Here is a 17697-nt window from a genome sequence, read left to right as displayed (position 1 = left end):
CTCAAGAAGATTGCATTCTTTTCTTTCTTCCTTTCTCCCTCCCTCCCTTCCGTCCCTTCTTTTTTTTTTTTTTCCACATCTTACAGGATCTTATTTCCCAGACCAGGGATGGAACCCACGCTCCCTGCATTGTTACTGTGGAGTCCTAGCCACTGGACTGCCAGGGAAGTCCCAAGGAGATTACATTCTTGCGGGAGTCAGACAGAACAAACCAAAGACCAGGTGATGAGAGCTAGAACAGACATATAATCAGAGTTCTGGGAGCAGAGAGAGGGCTGGCTGCCTGGTTGGCAAGGTGTGCAGAGGAGACCAGTCAGTGGGAGTGGGGTGGGGTGGATTCTGAACAGTCTGTGCTGGCCCGACAAGGGCATACCAGATAAAGACACGGAAAAGTCAAGACATGTTTTTCTCCCATAAACATACAGCCTTTTATTCCAAGCAGCACTTTTCAGAAAAGAGGTGCTCATGGAAGAGACAGGTCCTCAAAGATTTAGATTCCAGCTGTCTGGGGTGTGAATTAATTAGCTTTGCAATCCTTTAGTCAAAGGGAGGATGGGAGAATGACTCAAAAACAATACAAGGATGGAATTTAGAAGTTAAAAATGTCTATAAATGTCCTCAAGAAACTTTTGTCTCGAGGACTTCCCTGGTGGACCAGTGATTGAGAATCTGCCTCCCAATGCAGGGGACACAGGTTTGATCCCTGGTTAGGGAACTAAGGTCCCACATGCCATGTGGCAACTAAGCCTGAGTACTGCAACTACTGAACCCACACGCCCTGAAACCTGAGCTCCACAACTAAGAACCAACACAATCAAATAAACAAATAAATATTTATTTTAAAAAAGAAAAGAATGGAGAACAGTGTGGAGATTTCTTAAAAAACTGGAAATAGAACTGCCATATGACCCAGCAATCCCACTTCTGGGCATACACACCGAGGAAACCAGATCTGAAAGAGACACATGCACCCCAGTGTTCATCGCAGCACTGTTTATAATAGCCAGGACATGGAAGCAACCTAGATGCCCATCAGCAGATGAATGGATAAGGAAGCTGTGGTACATATACACCATGGAATATTACTCAGCCATTAGAAAGAATTCATTTGAATCAGTTCTAATGAGATGGATGAAACTGCAGCCCATCATACAGAGTGAATTAAGTCAGAAAGATAAAGACCAATACAGTATACTAACACATATATATGGAATTTAGAAAGATGGTAACGATAACCCTATATGCAAAACAGAAAAAGAGACACAGATGTACAGAACAGACTTTTGGACTCTGTGGGAGAAGGCGAGGGTGGGATGTTTCGAGAGAACAGCATTGAAACATGTATATTATCTAGGGTGAAACAGATCATCAGCCCAGGCTGGATGCATGAGACAAGTGGTCGGCCTGGTGCACTGGGAAGACCCAGAGGAATCGGGTGGAGAGGGAGGTGGGAGGGGGGATCGGGATGAGAAATACATGTAAATCCATGGCTGATTCATGTCAATGTATGACAAAAACCACTACAATATTGTAAAGTAATTAGCCTCCAACTAATAAACAAATAAATGGGAAAAAAAAAAAAGAAAAGAAACTCTTCTTCCATTTTCAGTTCAGAGAGAAAATAAATGGAAATAGATCTGCGGTGGGATTATGCAAATTAAAACTGTCATCTTCACCATACTTAATCCTGCTAAAGTGACTGTGATACTCTCACATTTTACACTAGATGTGTAAACTCGGTTGGGTCCATCTGAGTCAGCATCAGAGTTTTCAGAAGATGGTCCAGCAGAAGCCAGGAAGCAGACGGTAATGATGGGCTCCCTAGGAGGACCACAGAACACTAGAGCAGGCAGAGTCTTCTGCAGGCTGCTAGGGGTGCTCAGCAAGCTCGGAGCCATCAAGCTGCTCTCCCAGTTCCTCAGAAGTGGCAGGCAAGATCAGTGATCACTCCCCAGGGACAGAAGGTGACCAAAAAGCCACAACTCAAGCAAGCAGAACACATACAGCTTGATGCCACGGTGATGTCTCCTGGGGAGACTGTTAGCCGTTCAGTAATGTCTGACTCTTCTGCGAGCCCATGACCGTGGGATCAAACCCACGGCCCCTGCACTGTGGGAAGATTCTTTACCATCTGAGCCACCAGGGAAGCCCATGTCTCCCGGGGAGACTAGACATCCACCGGAACATCTGACCCTCCCATGCTGGGTTTGCTCAGGGGCCTGGCATAATCAGATGAAAGGACTAAACAGGCTGTTACGGGGTGACCTTGGCAAGGAGGTGGGCAGAGGCAGGGCTACCCCAGGGACAGTGCCAATTCTCCCAAGTTTGTTTTTGGTTTAACTGCTTTTCCTCTTTGAAGGGACGATTCCCAAATTTATCTGTAGTCCAGGCTTCGTTCCTGAACTGGACTTACACCCTACTGTCTGCTCTTCATCTCCACTGAGAAGTCTGATGTGCGGGGCTTCCCCAGTGGCTCAGTGGTGAAGAATCTTTCTGCCAATGCAGGAGACACGTGCTACATCCCAGATCAGGGAAGATCCCACATGCCACGAGGAACTAAGCCTGTGTGCCACAACTACTGAGCGCACGCATCCTAGAGCCTCTGCTCCATAACAAGAGAAGTCGGTGCACAGCAGCTAGAGAGCAGCCCCTGCTCACCACAACTAGAGAAAAGCCCCCGCAGCAACAAAGACCCAGCACAGCCAAAAGCAAAAATAAATGTATAAATAAAATTATTTTTTTAAAAAGAAGTCTGATAGGCACCTCAGACTCACTGGATCCAATGCTAGACTCCTGACCTCCACTTCCTCCCAATCCTGAACCACTTACTTACACCCCCACCCAACCTTAATCAACTGCACCTCTAAGTTTCCTATTGTCCTAGTGGCACCAGCCACGCACCCCCTTGCTCACTAGGCACCAGCATATACTGCTGCTTCTACCTTTAAAGAAACATCCACATCTGAGCTCGTCCCTCCACCTCTGCTGTTACCACTCTGGTCCAAGCCCCCATCATCACATATCTAAGGTACTGCAGGGGCAAGACAGCAAGAGAAGAAAGAATAGATAGTTGTGGGTGATGAACAGATGAGGAGGAAGGAACCAGTGGGGACTCTGCAACTGGGAGCTAGGTAAACAAAGTATACTGAGAAGTCAGAGCCCTGAAGAGCTGTCATTACAATATGATGAGTCGGAGGTTCCCCCAGGACTGCCTGGCGGGTGCAGACCTGAAGAAGCCAGAACCCCAGGACTTTAGGGAAGGAGACAGAGATGGAACCCTCTGCAGTTAGATGACAGCTCAAACTATCTTACTTCTCTTTTGCAATTATATTCTAGCTTCATATGTTCTTAACATAACTCTCTAGAATTTTCTTGATGTTTTTAGTATGAAAAAACTAACATATCCCAATTAAATATGACTCCAGTTTCATTTAAAAATTATTTTTTGTGGCATTGTTATAGAAAATGTTTAGACATGATTAACACATGAATGTTAATGGTATACGTAAATGGTATGAATGTTAAGACAACAGTAATCATTAAACAACATAGCAACCAAAAATTCAACCAAATTCTGAATTCCAGAATTCAGAGATCCTGAAATACCCTTGCATTATATATGACAACAGTGTTAAATCAAATTGTTCTAGTTAAACCAACGTATAAGAATCTTATTCTGGTATCACAGACCTTCACAGTCAATATAATTATACTGCATATGGTCTGGTTCTGTCCATGACAATCACTAAGAACAGTTTTGGGTAAGTTAGAATTCTCATGTGATTACCAACCATAATAATGGAGGTGTTAGCCAGCAGTTATAATTACCGTCTGCAAACTCCCACTTTGTGAATATACTCTGAATAAAGGCTTGCTCTGCAATTTTCCTCCAATGTAACTGCCCATTTAAAAATGTATACTGAGGATTTGTCTGGTGGTCCAGTGGTTAAGACTCTGCACTTCGAATGCAAGAGGCTGTGGCTGGATCCCAAGTCAGGAAACTAAGATCCTAGATGCCAAGCAGCATGGCCAAAAAAGAAAAAAAAAAAAATTTTTTTTTTAGATATAAAAACATAAACTAAAGGAACAAACTAATAATCAGCATTGGAGGTTCTTTGTGTTCCTTTTCCATCTGAGGACGTAAGCAGTGCTCGGTTAACAAGTATAGGGCTCTTCTCAGTGACCCAGCAAATCAATGACACGCAACAGTTAACTGTTAGTCTGAGCACTGAACGTGAATGACCTAGGCTTTCTGGAAACAGGTTTCCAGTTTCACCATGGTGCCATAGTTTTAACACTCTGAAGTAAATCAATATTGTGGAAGTTATCAATGAGCTCCATTTCACAGAGCCTTTAAAACTCAATATGAAATCTCTGGTACAAGGCATCATGGAAGCATTCATATTTCAGAAGGAAATGTGTGCATTCAGTTCCCTAGACCAACTTTTGGAAATAAAGATAACTCTATATATCAATACGTAGACAACATATTAAAAAGCAGAAACATCACTTTGCCAACAAAGGTCTGTATAGTTAAAGCTATGGTTTTTCCAGTAGTCATGTATGGATGTGAGACTTGGACCACAAAGAAGACTGAGTGCCAAAAAATTGATGCTTTTGAATTATGGGGTTGGAGAAGACTCTTGAGAGTCCCTTGGACAGCAAGGAGATCCAACCAGTCAATCCTAGGAAATCAACCCTGAATATTCATTGGAAGGACTGATACTGAAGCCGAAGTTCCAATACTTTGGTCACCTGATGTGAAGAGCTGACCCACTGGAAAAGACCGTGATGCTGGAAAAGATTAAGAGGAGGAGGAGAAGGGGATGCAGAGGACAAGATGATTGGATGGCATCATTGACTCAATGGACATGAGTTTGAGCAAACTCCGGGAGATGGTGAAAGACAGGGAAGCCAGGCATGCTACAGTTCATGGGGTCACAGAGTAGGACACGACTTAGTGACTGAACAACAACAAATTAGTGACTGAACAACAACAGGGAAGGTCGTCCCAGTAATAAAGAGCAACCAGAATGTCCTGAGTGCTGGAGAGAGAGGAAATATCTTGTTTCACCCAGAACACAAGTTCTGATACTGAGAGCTAAGCCTGGAACCAGCAGGGTGAGGGAAGAGAGCAGAGGAAGGGCTGGCAAAGTAATTGCAAGGTATTGGATTACAGGTAAGGTTTCCTCTCTTTAAGATCTCCTTTAGGGATATAAACACCTCAGTAGATGAAGTGCTATCTGATTTAAAATACTACCGCACACCACTCTCCAAAGCCAGAGCACGATACGTAGGGCCCTTGAGCCCAGAGGAAGAAATTCAGAGAGGCTCTTTCTCCTTTGTCACAAATAAAATCAACTCCTTTACAATTCTTTTATAGCTACACCCACCAAGCTCCCTTGACCGGGGTATTATTTAACATCTCTGGAGATGGTGGAAGGAGCAATTTCCTTAACAGCTGATCTAAGTGTCCGGTCTGGGCTCTCCTGGTGTCTCAGTGGTAAAGAATACGTCTGCAATGCAGGAGACACAGAGATGCAAGTTCGATCCCTGGGTGGGGAAGATCCCTGGAGAAGGAAATGGCGATTCACGTACTCCACTCCATGGGGCCCCAGAGAGTCGGGCACGACTCAGCGAAGCATGTGGTCTACAGTACAATCTGAGCACCTGGTGAGGAATGCTCTCCATGATCCTGTTGCTGTTCAATGGCTCAGTCATGTCCGACTCTTTGCAACCCCAAGGACTGTAGCAAACCAGGCCTCCCTGTCCTTCGCTATCTTCAGGAATTTGCTCAAACTCATGCTCATTGAGTCTTAAACAACAAAACCATCCTGTCTGCTCTGCTCTGACCGTGTGGAAAACACTGCCAGGGCATGTGACCTAAGGGCATTGTTATTATTATTACTGTTATCACTGGAGGCACAGGAAAGGTTTCTCTTCTTCCTTTCTAGGCTCTTTAGCTGGTCTAGTAATTAACTGATAAAAGATTAACAGGAGAAAAGCAAACAAGTTTAATGACACGTGTATCTGGGGAAGACCCAGAAAAACTGAGTAACTCTGAAACGGTGGAAGCCCTCACCTTAAATGCCTTCTTCAGCTAAAGTAAAAGAAGAGGGTAGTAGGATACTCTCTGGGAGGTCACGAGGAAAAGCAGAGAAAACAAAGGTGAGGTTGTAATGCAGATTTAAGTTATCACCTTCTGCACCGCTGAGAGCTCTGCATTCATGATGAAGGTCATCTCCCTCCCACTTCCAGGAGCAGCCTGGAAAACACCCTTACAAATGGAGATTTCCCTTACACATGGAAATGTCTCTGATGCTGGGAAAGGTTGAGGAAAGAAGGGGGAGACAGAGGATGAGATGGTTGGATGACATCACCGACTCAGTGCACAGTTTGAGCAAACTCTGGGAGATGGTGAAGAGCAGGGAAGCCTGGCATGCTGCAGTCCATGGGGTCGCAAAGTCAGGCAGGACTGAGCAACTGAACAACAAAAACATCTAGTTGGGTTTTCCAATGCTTCTCCTGAGTCTGCAGTTTCTTAAAATAATCAGCCTCAAATAATCCTGATGCTGAAGAGACAGGAAGTGAAGTGGTCAATTCTGCACCCTGGTAAAATTTAACTGAGGTTCAAAAAGGTTAGGAAACTTGCCCTAAGTCAAGCAGTTAATAAGTGCTCCATGCAGATCCTGAACTTACACCTGTTTGACTCCAAAATCCTTGCGCAGAACTATTAAGGACGTCAGACAAAGCGAAGGTGTGCAATCACATCCCTCTCTTCAGCTTCCCCTTGAGACAACCTTGCCTGAGCTACTCTGACAGAAGAGCCAGAAATCAGCTCTGGCTATAAATTGTCTAAATGAAGGACTAAGTCATTCCATCATTCCAAGCTGGGCATCTCTTCTGATCCTGAGACACAGGAGTCTGTGGGACCCTGCAGAGTTTGGGAGCGCCCCCTCTTCTCCCTTCTCCTTCACCCACCGCCTCTGGGTACTACATGGGCAGTGCAGAATTCTGTCCCCACACCACAGACCAACTTGCCACAGCAGTCCCAGTTGCAGGGCAGACAGAAGAGAGGGGACTAGAGAGGAGAGTCCTATCGGTCCACAATTTTCCATTTCCAGGCTCAGAGAGGGAGCCACAGGCTGGTCACGAGGCAACCACGTCACTGCTCCACTGACCTGGTTTAAGGTCTATTAATTATGATCTGTTCTTCAAGGCCCGTGCTCTGGCCGGATGCACAATGGGGCACACAGGGGCTGAGTGGAGAGTGAGGACTGCCCCGCACAACACTCTCCACCTGCAGCAGGACTCACTGAGGCCCAGAAGTGCCAGCTAGTGGTCCCGGCCATGGCCCCACCTCATCCCCAGGGGAGGAGCCCTGTCCACTTACGCAGCCTCAGCCCCAGCTTTACCATCCTGGGGTACAACAGGGCCCCAGTCAGGCATGGGAACGAGGGGTCTAGAAGCCAGAGGGAGACCAGCTCCTGGGCAGATGAGTGTGGAGAGGGAAGGTAATAAGTACAGCTAGGTTGGGGGGGGGGGGGTGAGGTGATGAGCAGAGATAAGAAGCAAGAAGAGGTTTGTTGTAGAAAGAGGGAGCAGGCATGCAGAGAGGAGATGGGAGACACCAGCTCAGAAAGAAGAAGCTGAGAGGGTGAGAATCCAGGGTCTTGATGGCTTCTGAGCCCCCAGCTTCAGTCCCCAGGAGGCTCAGGAATACTGCAAATATGAGCATGGCTGTGTGCCCTCATATGGTCCACATGAGTGGGTTCCTGGCCACCAAAGACCTTTGACTAAAACCAACTATATAAGAGTATTAAAACAATCTTCCCTAGCATTCACTTTTCTTCAAGTCTTAACCAATTGGAGGGCTTCCCTGGTGGCTGGGACAGCAAAGAATCTGCCTGCAATGCAGGAGAACCAGGATCGATCCCTAGGTCGTAAGATCTCAAGAAGGGAATTGCAATCCCTCCAGTATTCTTGCTTGGGAAATCTCATGGACAGAAGATCCTGGTGGACTATAGTCCATGGGTCGAAAAGAGTCCAATCCTTAACTATAGTCTCTAGGCAAGTGCAACTCAACCGAGGCTGCATGCAAGCATACACATATGCACACACATGTGAACTCATGTTCACTTATACATGGACACACACAGACACACATACATGCATATGTCTAGATACACACACAAGAAAAATATCTACCCAGGGCTGCCAGGATGCAGCCAGGCTTGAGATTCCTGCAGAGACAAGTTTCTCAGTATAGCCAAGAGAAGCAAATTAAGAAACATTAGATACTCTCCCTTAAAAATCACAAAACACAGCCTTACTTAAAGAAGGCACGTCAGAAGACAAGTACAGTACGTCCCCTACATATGAACAAGTTCTATTCCTGGAAAGCATTCATAAGTCCAACAAAGTTAGCCTAGGTACCCAATCAACACAATTGGGTATACAGTGCTGTACTGTCATAGGTTTATGATACTCTTCACACAAATGACACACCCCAAAACAAAAAATAAAACATTTAAATGTTACAGTGCAATACCTTGAGAAGTACAGGAGCAGAGGACAACAGCTGCACACAAGGGCTGGCATTGAGTGAGAGAGAGGAGGTGGGAAATGGCAGAGCTGAACGGTCATCAGCAATAGGAGACGGAGGACAAGCTGCAAGGTCATTCATGCCTGAGGTTGATGGAACGCATGTTCACATCTCTGAAAGTTCCCAGCTTGAAGGTTCATATGTAGGGAACTTACTGTATTTGCATCCCTTGTTTTGAAGAGGAACTGTTGGAATTAGAACTAATTTCCCTAGTTCAAAAGGTTTTGTGTTCATCTCACTTTTGCAAATTAAAGCTTTTAGGAATCAGCAAGCCTATTATTTAAAGTGATCCTGGTGGGGGGGGGGTGGAAAAAAATCATTCTAATACACAAATAATGATCTCCTAGGTACAGCTGTGTTGAGACTTCAGATTCTTGTACCCAAGGCTTCTTAAAGTGGAGCAGACTTATGGCCTCAACACTGGCTTAAGCAAAATCCAATAGAGAAAGTAAGTCTGCCACCACAATGAACAGTACAATCCCTGAAGGCAGATTCTGGAGTCTTACATGGGGTTATTAATATGGGTAGTTGTTGCTGTTTAGTTGCTAAGTCGTGTCTGACTCCTTTGAGACCCCATGGAGTGTAGCCTGCCAGGCTCCTCTATCCATAGGATTTCCCAGGCAAGAATACTGGAGTGGGTTGACATTTCCTTCTCCAGGGGATCTTCCTGGCCCAGGGATTGAACCTGGGTCTCCTGCACTGCAGGCAGATTCTTTACCACTGAGTTACCTGGGAAGCCCTCATATGAGTAGAGTAGTTATTAATTTGGAGAGATGGATAGAAAGGCAGGCAGTAGCAGAAGGTTGGGAGTGATGTTAAGGATTTGCTCTAAGTGACCTCAGGATAGTATCACTCAAATGACTTCAAGGGAAAAAAGCGGGGGTGCGGGGAAGGCCTTCCATCAATATTCCATTGTACCAGTAGTTTTCAGACTGAATTTTAGATAAGATTGAGCCTCCAATATTGCCCTAAATAAATACAAGTATGCTCAGAAGAGGAAGCCTATTAAGGAGTAATTGACCATTAACACAGAAACTGAAAACGCTTGTCAGACACTTTGGTACTTAGTTTATTAGAGGAAAGTAAGACCCCTCGAAAAATAGAACCATTGGAGGGACTTCCCTGGTGGCCAGTGGCTAAGACTCTGAGTTCCCAATACCGGAGGCCTGGGTTCGATCCCTAGTCAGGGAACTAAGATCCCACAGGTTGCAACAGAGATCCTCCATGCCACAGTCAAAACTCAGCACAGTCAAAGAAATAAATATTTTAGAAAATTTAGAAAAAAGAAAAAAGAACCATGGGAAAGTGAAGTTTAGTGGGTTAAGGGTGACAGCTTAGAATCTGGTTGTGCTAGAGAGAAACCCAGCAATGACAGATCGGGGAGGGTGGAATGAAGAAACCAGGTACAGTCAAAGAGCACTGGAGGAGGGGAGTGGAGCCATAGCAAACCGCCGAAACACACTGCACCTGTCAGTTTCAACAGGTCTGTTCTTAAGAGTTACATTCTTCTTAATGGGATATTTGCACAGTGACGACCTTGAATGTCAAGCTGCTATTCTATTTCCATTCTAGGAACATCATTGTGCATTCACGTATCACACCATTCACAGAACATTCTGTTTACTTTGTCCCTAATCAGTGAAACTAGATTAGGTAGAAACACAAGCATTCTTCCTTTCATCGTACCATAGAATTCCCTCTGCGAAAACTGAGAACAAAGACGTTAGGTCATTAACTTTAACCAGCTTGGGAAACTAGTCACTGTTTGGCTCTTCCCAGGAGAAATCCATCCTGACTCATAAATGTAAACATCATCCACAGCCAACAGAAGGTGCTTTTCAAGATCCCACTACCTGAGGGTATCCATTACAGTCTTCCTAAGACAGAGGTTTTCCAATTATGGATCCTTTAAGTCACAAAGGCAAAAGTTATAAAAGAGCAACACAGGGCTACACATTTAGTGTCTCTAAAATCTAATCCATCTCACACACAAAAAAGAAAGCTTCAATATTAACACGCAAGGGAAACTATCTTAGTGACCAGTACAAGCACAGTATCAATATATGTGTGTTTGATGGTTAATGGCTCATTAGTTGAAAGAAGGAATGAGTGAAGGGAAATAGTCTTGTAACTTGTCACAGCTTAGACCATAAAGAATCCACCTGCAACACAGGAGCCCCAAGTTGGATCCCTGGGTCAGGAACGTCCCCTGGAGAAGGGAATGGCAGCCCACTCCAGTATTCTGGCCTGGAGAATTCCATGGACAGTGGAGCCTGGTGGGCTACAGTACCATTGCAAAGAGTAGGACACAACTGAGCAACTAACGCTTTTGTACCTAGACACTGTAAGTTCTTTTTTTCTCCCAGCATCTCTGCTTGTGACATCTTAGCTCCCTGACCAGGGGTGAAATCTGGGCCCCTGCAATGAAAGCACAGAGTCCTAACCACTGGACCACCAGGCAATTCCCTGAAAATTCTTATCTATCTTTCTCTCTCAGCATTTGCTTTCTCTGACAATATTACCAAATGTCTCTCTCCTCCACAGTTTTTGCATAAAACAACTTCTGTAGATGGTGATGATAAACACTAACAACAAATTGACTCACAAAGGCCCCTACTTTCCTGTTTCTCTAGATGAAAATATTTCAGCTAAAATTCTCCCCGCCTTACTTACACCTCATCCTCTGAGTTATTTGCTTGTTTGGGTTTACACCTTCAAATCAGCTTGATTTTGATTCACTCCCTCTTGAATCACAAACCCCAATTCTGCAGCCTAAAGCTGCTCACATCCAAAAAGGATGTGTGTTGAGGATGTGTGTTAATCTGCCTACCTAATCCCACCTTAACCAACAGGCAGCTTTTCCTGCATAGATTAATCACTCCCCTTCCCCCCAGCCCAAATTACAACACTGCCCTCCAATAAGGTTACACTGATTTTCATAGTGTCCTTTCTACAGATATTTCTAAGTGACTCCAATTCACTCCCTCAATTGCCTGGCTACACAGCACGCTTGTAAAGGGCATCAGTAACTCAAATGTAAAACATGTCCCAACCTTCAAGGCCTCCACCATGCTTAGATTCTCCACAGTCTCTCTCACTGTTCCAATACCAACTGCCTGTAGACTGAATAGTGTCTATGTGTGTGTGAGTGTAAGCACGTGTCCCACTCCCAAAACTTATCTGTTGAAACCTAACCCACAGGGTGATGTTTTGGGACGTGGGGCTTTCAAAAGGTGACTAGGTCTTGAGGGTGAAACCCATATGAATGGGATCAGTGCCCTTAAGAAAAGTAAAAGCGTTAGTCGCTCAGTCGTGTCTGACTCTTTGTGACCCCATGGACTGTAGCCTGCCAGGCTCCTCTGTCCATGGAATTCTCCAAGCAAGAATACTAGAGTTTGTTGCCATTCCCTTATCTAGCCAGGGATTGAACCCGGGTCTCCTGCATTGCAGGCAGATTCTTCACCACTGAGCCCCCAGGAAGTCCTTACAAACCAGCCCAAGAAAACTCCCTTGCCTCTTCCACCTTGTGAGGATACAATGAGAAGCTGGCAACCAGGAAAAGGGTTCTTGCCAGAGCCTGACCGTGGTGACACCCTGATTTCAGACTTTCAGCCTCCAGCACTATGTGTTGCTTTTAAGCCACTCACTCCATGGTACTTTGCTATAGCAGTCGAACCTTACAAGACATCAGCTTCTTTCTTCTAAGCTCAGTCTATACCCTCCTTTCAAATTCAACCTCTCTTCTACACACTTTTCAGTCATTTTTCAAATGCTTAAAATGATCACCTCTTGGCCAACTAGCAATGACCCACCTTTCTTGCCTTCAAGTTTACTTCCTCCCCAAACCCTTACTTTAGATGACTTGCCTACTTACTTAGGCCTTACTTAGGTAAGGTAATGTGCTACCTTTACCTATGTAAACACTAGGCAGTGATTGTGTCTGAAGTCCTCCATCAAGGACTGGAACCATCACTAGAGCATGCAGAGAGGGTGGCCAAAAAATTTGTTCAGATTTTTCCAAAACATCTTGAAAAACCCAAGATAACATTTTGGCCAATCAGCATGGAGAAACGATGCAGAGAAATACAAAAGGGTTACTGTTACTCTGCTGTTCAACAGAGATGATTCAAGGTTGCAAGCATGAGAGATAGTGGATACAAAGTGGATCAGACCTTGAGCTAATACATTGTAACTCCTTTCTTTGCCTACAGTTACGCCCATGGATACCAGATCCTAGAGGTAAAACAGACGTAACTCATTTTAAGAAAATTGGGAAAATTTGAAAAGAAAAAAAAAATTGGGAAAATTTGAATCTATTTTATTTATTTATGGGGTGCCCATATGTGCAAACCACTAAACAAATATTTAATGAGTTCCTATTATCTTAAGGCACTTTGCCTGTGGTTGGGAATACAGAAGACAGGAAGTCCTTGCCCTCAGGGAACTTTCAACTTAGTGAAATGCAGTTAAACAAGAACAGCAACACAGTGCGATTAGTGCAGGTGAAGGAGCAGAGCACCACCTGCACAGGAGCACCAAGGGCTCACAAACCCAATCAGGATCCAGTCGGGATGGAGAACTAGAGGCATAGGAGAAAGGCCCACACAAGAGGCCAGGTGAGCACCAGAAGGGAGGGCAAATACTAGACAGGGTCTCAGGGCGGGGGGTGCTACATAGCACTGACACGATCACCTTACAGTCCTCCTGGGAGAACAACCTAAGTCAGAGATGGAAATGATTTAGGATGGAGCTGGCTTTCCAATCGGAGTTCTGAGCAGCCTGGTTCATCAGGAGATCAGAAAAGAGAAAGTTCCCCCATGGAAGGCATGAAGACTGCGGGTAGAAAAGGGGACCTGAGGGGCTTCCCTGCTGGCTCTTTGACAAAGAATCTGCCTGCCAGTGCAGGAGACACTGGTTCAATCTCTGATCCAGGAAGATCCCACAGGACGTGGAGCAACTAAGCCCATGTGCCACAACTACTGAGCCTGGGAGCTGCAACAAGAAAAGCCATCGCAATGAGAAGCAACTAGAGAAAAGTCCACATAGCAACGAAGACCCAGCCAGCCAAAAATGAAATAATAAATAACATTTTAAGAAAGAAAAGGGGATCTGAGCTAATCAGCCACAGAACAATGGGTACATGTGGTGGGAGGAACTGCTGCCAGGGCCATGACCTGAACAGATTATAAATGGGTGGAGAAGAGGGCATCTTCCAGGCAAAGTAGAACAGAAATCTACAGACAGCAGACCAAGGGGAAAGGCTGTTCAGGGATTATTTAGCTTCAGAGTCAAGTAACTCCTAGCCTATTAAAATAACTGAGACGTGTATACGCACCTCTAGAGAAATTTGAAAAATCAGACTGCATGGTAATGTGGAAACAGTCCTTAACTAGCAATCAGGAGACCTTTCTGGTCTTCCTTGAGCCTCTGTCAAATGAGGGTGCATAAGGACAGTGTCCCAAAATGAGAAGGTAAATTAACTTAGTCCTTCCCTGCATTCTTTTTCTTCTTCTTAAAAACAGAAAAAGAAAACAGAATATAGTCTACATGTGTAGTGCTCACAGGCAAAACTACTGCTTTGCGAGACATTTGCTTCAGATATATAGACACCGATGTGTATGTGTGCTTGGTTTAGATGTAAAATATAAAATATGTTCCTTCTTGTGGGGTCACAATCAAAACAGTTTGAAAAGCACAAGGTGTGTAAGGTTTCTTTAAATCCTAAGATTGTCATTTAGCCTATAAGTTCTAACCTATTTAACAGGTGAGTAAATCAACCTTGATGTGAGTTCTGGCATAAAACTAAATCAATTCCAGGCAAAGGTGAGCTATGTGCTCAGCTATGTGCTGTGTGTCTGTGTGTGATAAATTACTTCACTTGTGTTCGATTCTTTGGGACTCTATGAACCGTAGCCCACCAGGCTCCTCTGTCCATGGGATTCTCCAGGCAAGAATACTGGAGTAGGTTACCATGCCCTCCTCCAGAGGATGTTCCCGACACAGGGATTGAACCTACATCTCTTATGTCTCCTGCACAGGCAGGCAGGTTCTTTACCACTAGCACCACCCCATCACACAATTCAAAATTTAACCTTACCCAAAGCCATGCCCATAATTAAATTACATATGACACACGTCTCTGGGAAATAATTATGCCTCATGTATGTTGTAACACAGACACACCTGCATATTCAGGGCAAAGGATTTGCCTCACATCTGAAAAAGATTTCATTGTAATCTAGACACTTACATATAGGAACAGTGTTCTACAGAAATTTCACCAAACAACCTACTCAAAGTGGGATTATGTTTCACTTTAAGATCTAATGCCAACCCTTAATTTTAATACCTTGACCAACAGCAACTACTAGCAATCGATCATGTGTGACAAATATGTATTTGAAACTCTTTATTGAAACAGGTGACTTTTTAACTACTTGTAGATTCTGACTCAGGGGCTTCCCTGGTGGCTCAGCAGTAAAGAATCCACCTGTCAATGCAGGAGACAAAGACTTAATCCCTGGATCAGGAAGATCCCCTGGAGAAGAAAATGGCTACCCACTCCAGTATTCTTGCCTGGAGACTCCCATGGAGAGAGGTGCCTGGTGGGCTACAGTCCATGGAGGTCTCAAGAATTGTACAACCTCAGCCTAAACCACTTTCAAAAAGCTTCATCCAAACGAAGTCCTTCAAGACCTCAGGAGAAGAATGAGAATAAGTATTTCCCTGATGGATAGGCCATTTCCCCAGAAAGGCAGAGAATAATTTATGAACATATGCATGAACAGGAATGAGGACAAAAATCACTAATGCTGGCAGTCTGCAAGTGCCAGGCAAACACATTTTAGATAAAGACTACACCTGTCAGTATCGTAACAGTGCCAATCATACCTATTCTGGGGGCTCTTTCATCTGAAGCAATCTGATGTCAGAGAAGACATGACCTCAGGTGTTTTCACCATCCTGCTACCAGGTGGCTGGGGTGAAGCCACAGACACCCAGACTGGAGCACAAACAGGTGGACGTGACTTGCCCACTTACCAGACTTCTGGGTGACTAGAGACTAAAACTCGTTTGGTTTGCTTGTCTTACCATGTCTAGCCCCAAAACCAAGCCCCCAGTTTGTGCCTTGCACATAAAAGACTCCCTATGGAGGGACACTTCCTACTACTGAGGACACTTCCTAGTCCTTCTGTGAATGCTAATTCAAGGTCAAGAGATTCCGCAAGCCCTTTAAGCACAAGATTCGAACTCCTCCTGGGTTTTTGTGGGGGTTTTTGGGTTTTTTTTTAACTAAGTTTCTGATAAAGATGCCAGGCCCACCACCACCAGCTAAACTTCCTGACCACCGTGCCAGCTACTCAGCCCCAGAAGTCCAACTTCACACCACCCGATCTTCCAGCTCCCTCCAAGGCAGCCCAGACGTGGCCCCGCTGAGCACTTTACAACCGGAACGTATTTTGGAAGCCGTCCCGCCGCGCCCCCTGACTTTACAAGGAAGGAAACAAGAGGTTTGAGCTCATGCGCCTTGCCCAAGGTCACTTCACCCTGAGGCCCTCCAGCCTCTGGCCGCCGGTTCACACAAACTCAACGCGAACCAAGTTGTCTCTGCCCCGTATTTAAGCATGCCCACACTGCCACTTGTGGTGCCCAAAACCACAAAAGACCCAGCTGGGGAGATCGGGGGCACCCAGGAGTGCCAAAGCAGGCAAAACCCTGCGAATCTGAACTCTCCAGGAACCAGAGGGCTGGCGGGGTTCTTGAAGGGGGTGAAAGAAAGCCAGGGATGGAAAAGAAAAGAGAAGCCACGACGGCCGCGGAGCGGGGTGTGTGTATGCGTGGGGGGAGGAAATTTCTGCTCGCCCACAACCCCGAAGGAGGGTCCCTCTCCCCTCAGGCCGCCCCCAGAGGCCCCCAGGGGATGCCAGCCCGGCCCCCTCGCAGCGGCCGGCCAGGCCTGGCGACCCTCGCAGGGCTCACCGGGTGCGCAGCGCCTGCCACGCGGCGTCGATGTCGGCGTAGAGGTTCTTCTCGGAGGGCTTGCCGGAGCTGACGCCGTAGCCGGAGTAGTCGTAGGAGAAGATGTTGCAGTTGATGCGCGAGCCCAGGCCGATGTAGAAGCTGCACATCTGGCCCAGGTCCACCGCGTTGCCGTGCGAGAAGAGCAGCGTGTAGCGGCTGGAGGGCGCGCAGCGCACGAACATGCAGCCTAGCCGGTTGTCCCGGGCGGTGCGCGAGAAGAAGACCTCGACGGCGTCCAGCTCGCGCTGCGAGTACTGCCAGTCGGCGCGCTCGCTCAGGTGCAGGCTGCACGCGCCGGGCCCGGCGCCCCCCTCCTCGGGCTGCTGCTGCGGCGCCGGCTGGGCCGCGGCGGAGGCGGAGGAGGTGGAAGCGGCCGAGGCCGGAGCGGGCGCGCCGGGGCCGCGCTGCTCCGGCGCCAGCACCGTGTAGGTGGGCTCGGGCGGCAGGAAGGCCAGCTTGGCGGCGATGCGGCTCGGGCAGGGCGGGCAGCAGAAGAGCCAGCACAGCTCGCCCAGCGAGAAGCCGTTCATCCTGGGGCCTGGTTCGGGCATCGGGGCGGCTGGAGCGCGCCGCCGCCGCCGCCGGCACGGCAGGCAGGCAGGCAGGCAGGCAGGCCGGCTGGGGAGCGAGGGCGGGCGGGCGCGCGGCGAGGAGCGGGCGAGCGGAGGGCGGCTGCGGCCCGCCCGCCCGGCGGCTGGAGGAGGGGGCGGGGAAGCGCAGGGGGGGGAGGCGGGGCCGGCCCGGCGGGCGCGGCGCTGGGAGCCCTGGCGGGTCAGCGGCGGCCCCGCGGGCCGGGAGAGGCGCGGGCGTCCGGGGCCCGCGCGCGGCACACAAAGCCGGCGGCGGCGGCCATGCCGGCTGGAGCGCGCCGCCCCCACCCCTGCCCCCGCCCCCCGGCTCCCGCACGCCCGCCGCCGCCGCCGCCTCTTCCGGGTTACAGCGGGCCCGCGCCCCTGCCGGGACCCGGGCCGGGCGGGCGTCTGGGCGGGGCTGCCCCGCCGCCTACCCCGACTCCGCGCGCGGGGGCGCGGGCACCTGCTTTGGCCTGGGAAGCGCGTCCTCCTCCCCGG

The 17697-nt window shown here is 47.5% G+C and overlaps 1 protein-coding gene across 1 annotated transcript in view; it reads right to left on the bottom strand.

Moving 5' to 3' along the window:
- ABHD17C (abhydrolase domain containing 17C, depalmitoylase) overlaps positions 1 to 17325 on the bottom strand; it is a 54865-nt gene extending 37540 nt beyond the window's left edge. The window contains exon 1 of the mRNA XM_065906628.1: positions 16586 to 17325. Coding sequence (XP_065762700.1) covers positions 16586 to 17178 — 593 coding nt within the window. The 5' untranslated portion in view covers positions 17179 to 17325. The remainder of the gene's footprint in view (positions 1 to 16585) is intronic.
- Between the last annotated feature and the right edge of the window lie 372 nt (positions 17326 to 17697).

The sequence above is a fragment of the Muntiacus reevesi genome, chromosome 15 (genome assembly GCF_963930625.1).
Source record: "Muntiacus reevesi chromosome 15, mMunRee1.1, whole genome shotgun sequence".
NCBI classification, from domain to species: Eukaryota; Metazoa; Chordata; class Mammalia; order Artiodactyla; family Cervidae; genus Muntiacus; species Muntiacus reevesi.
The sequence above is the reverse complement of the archived record's forward strand: the minus strand, read 5'-3'. Positions and strand labels throughout refer to the sequence as shown.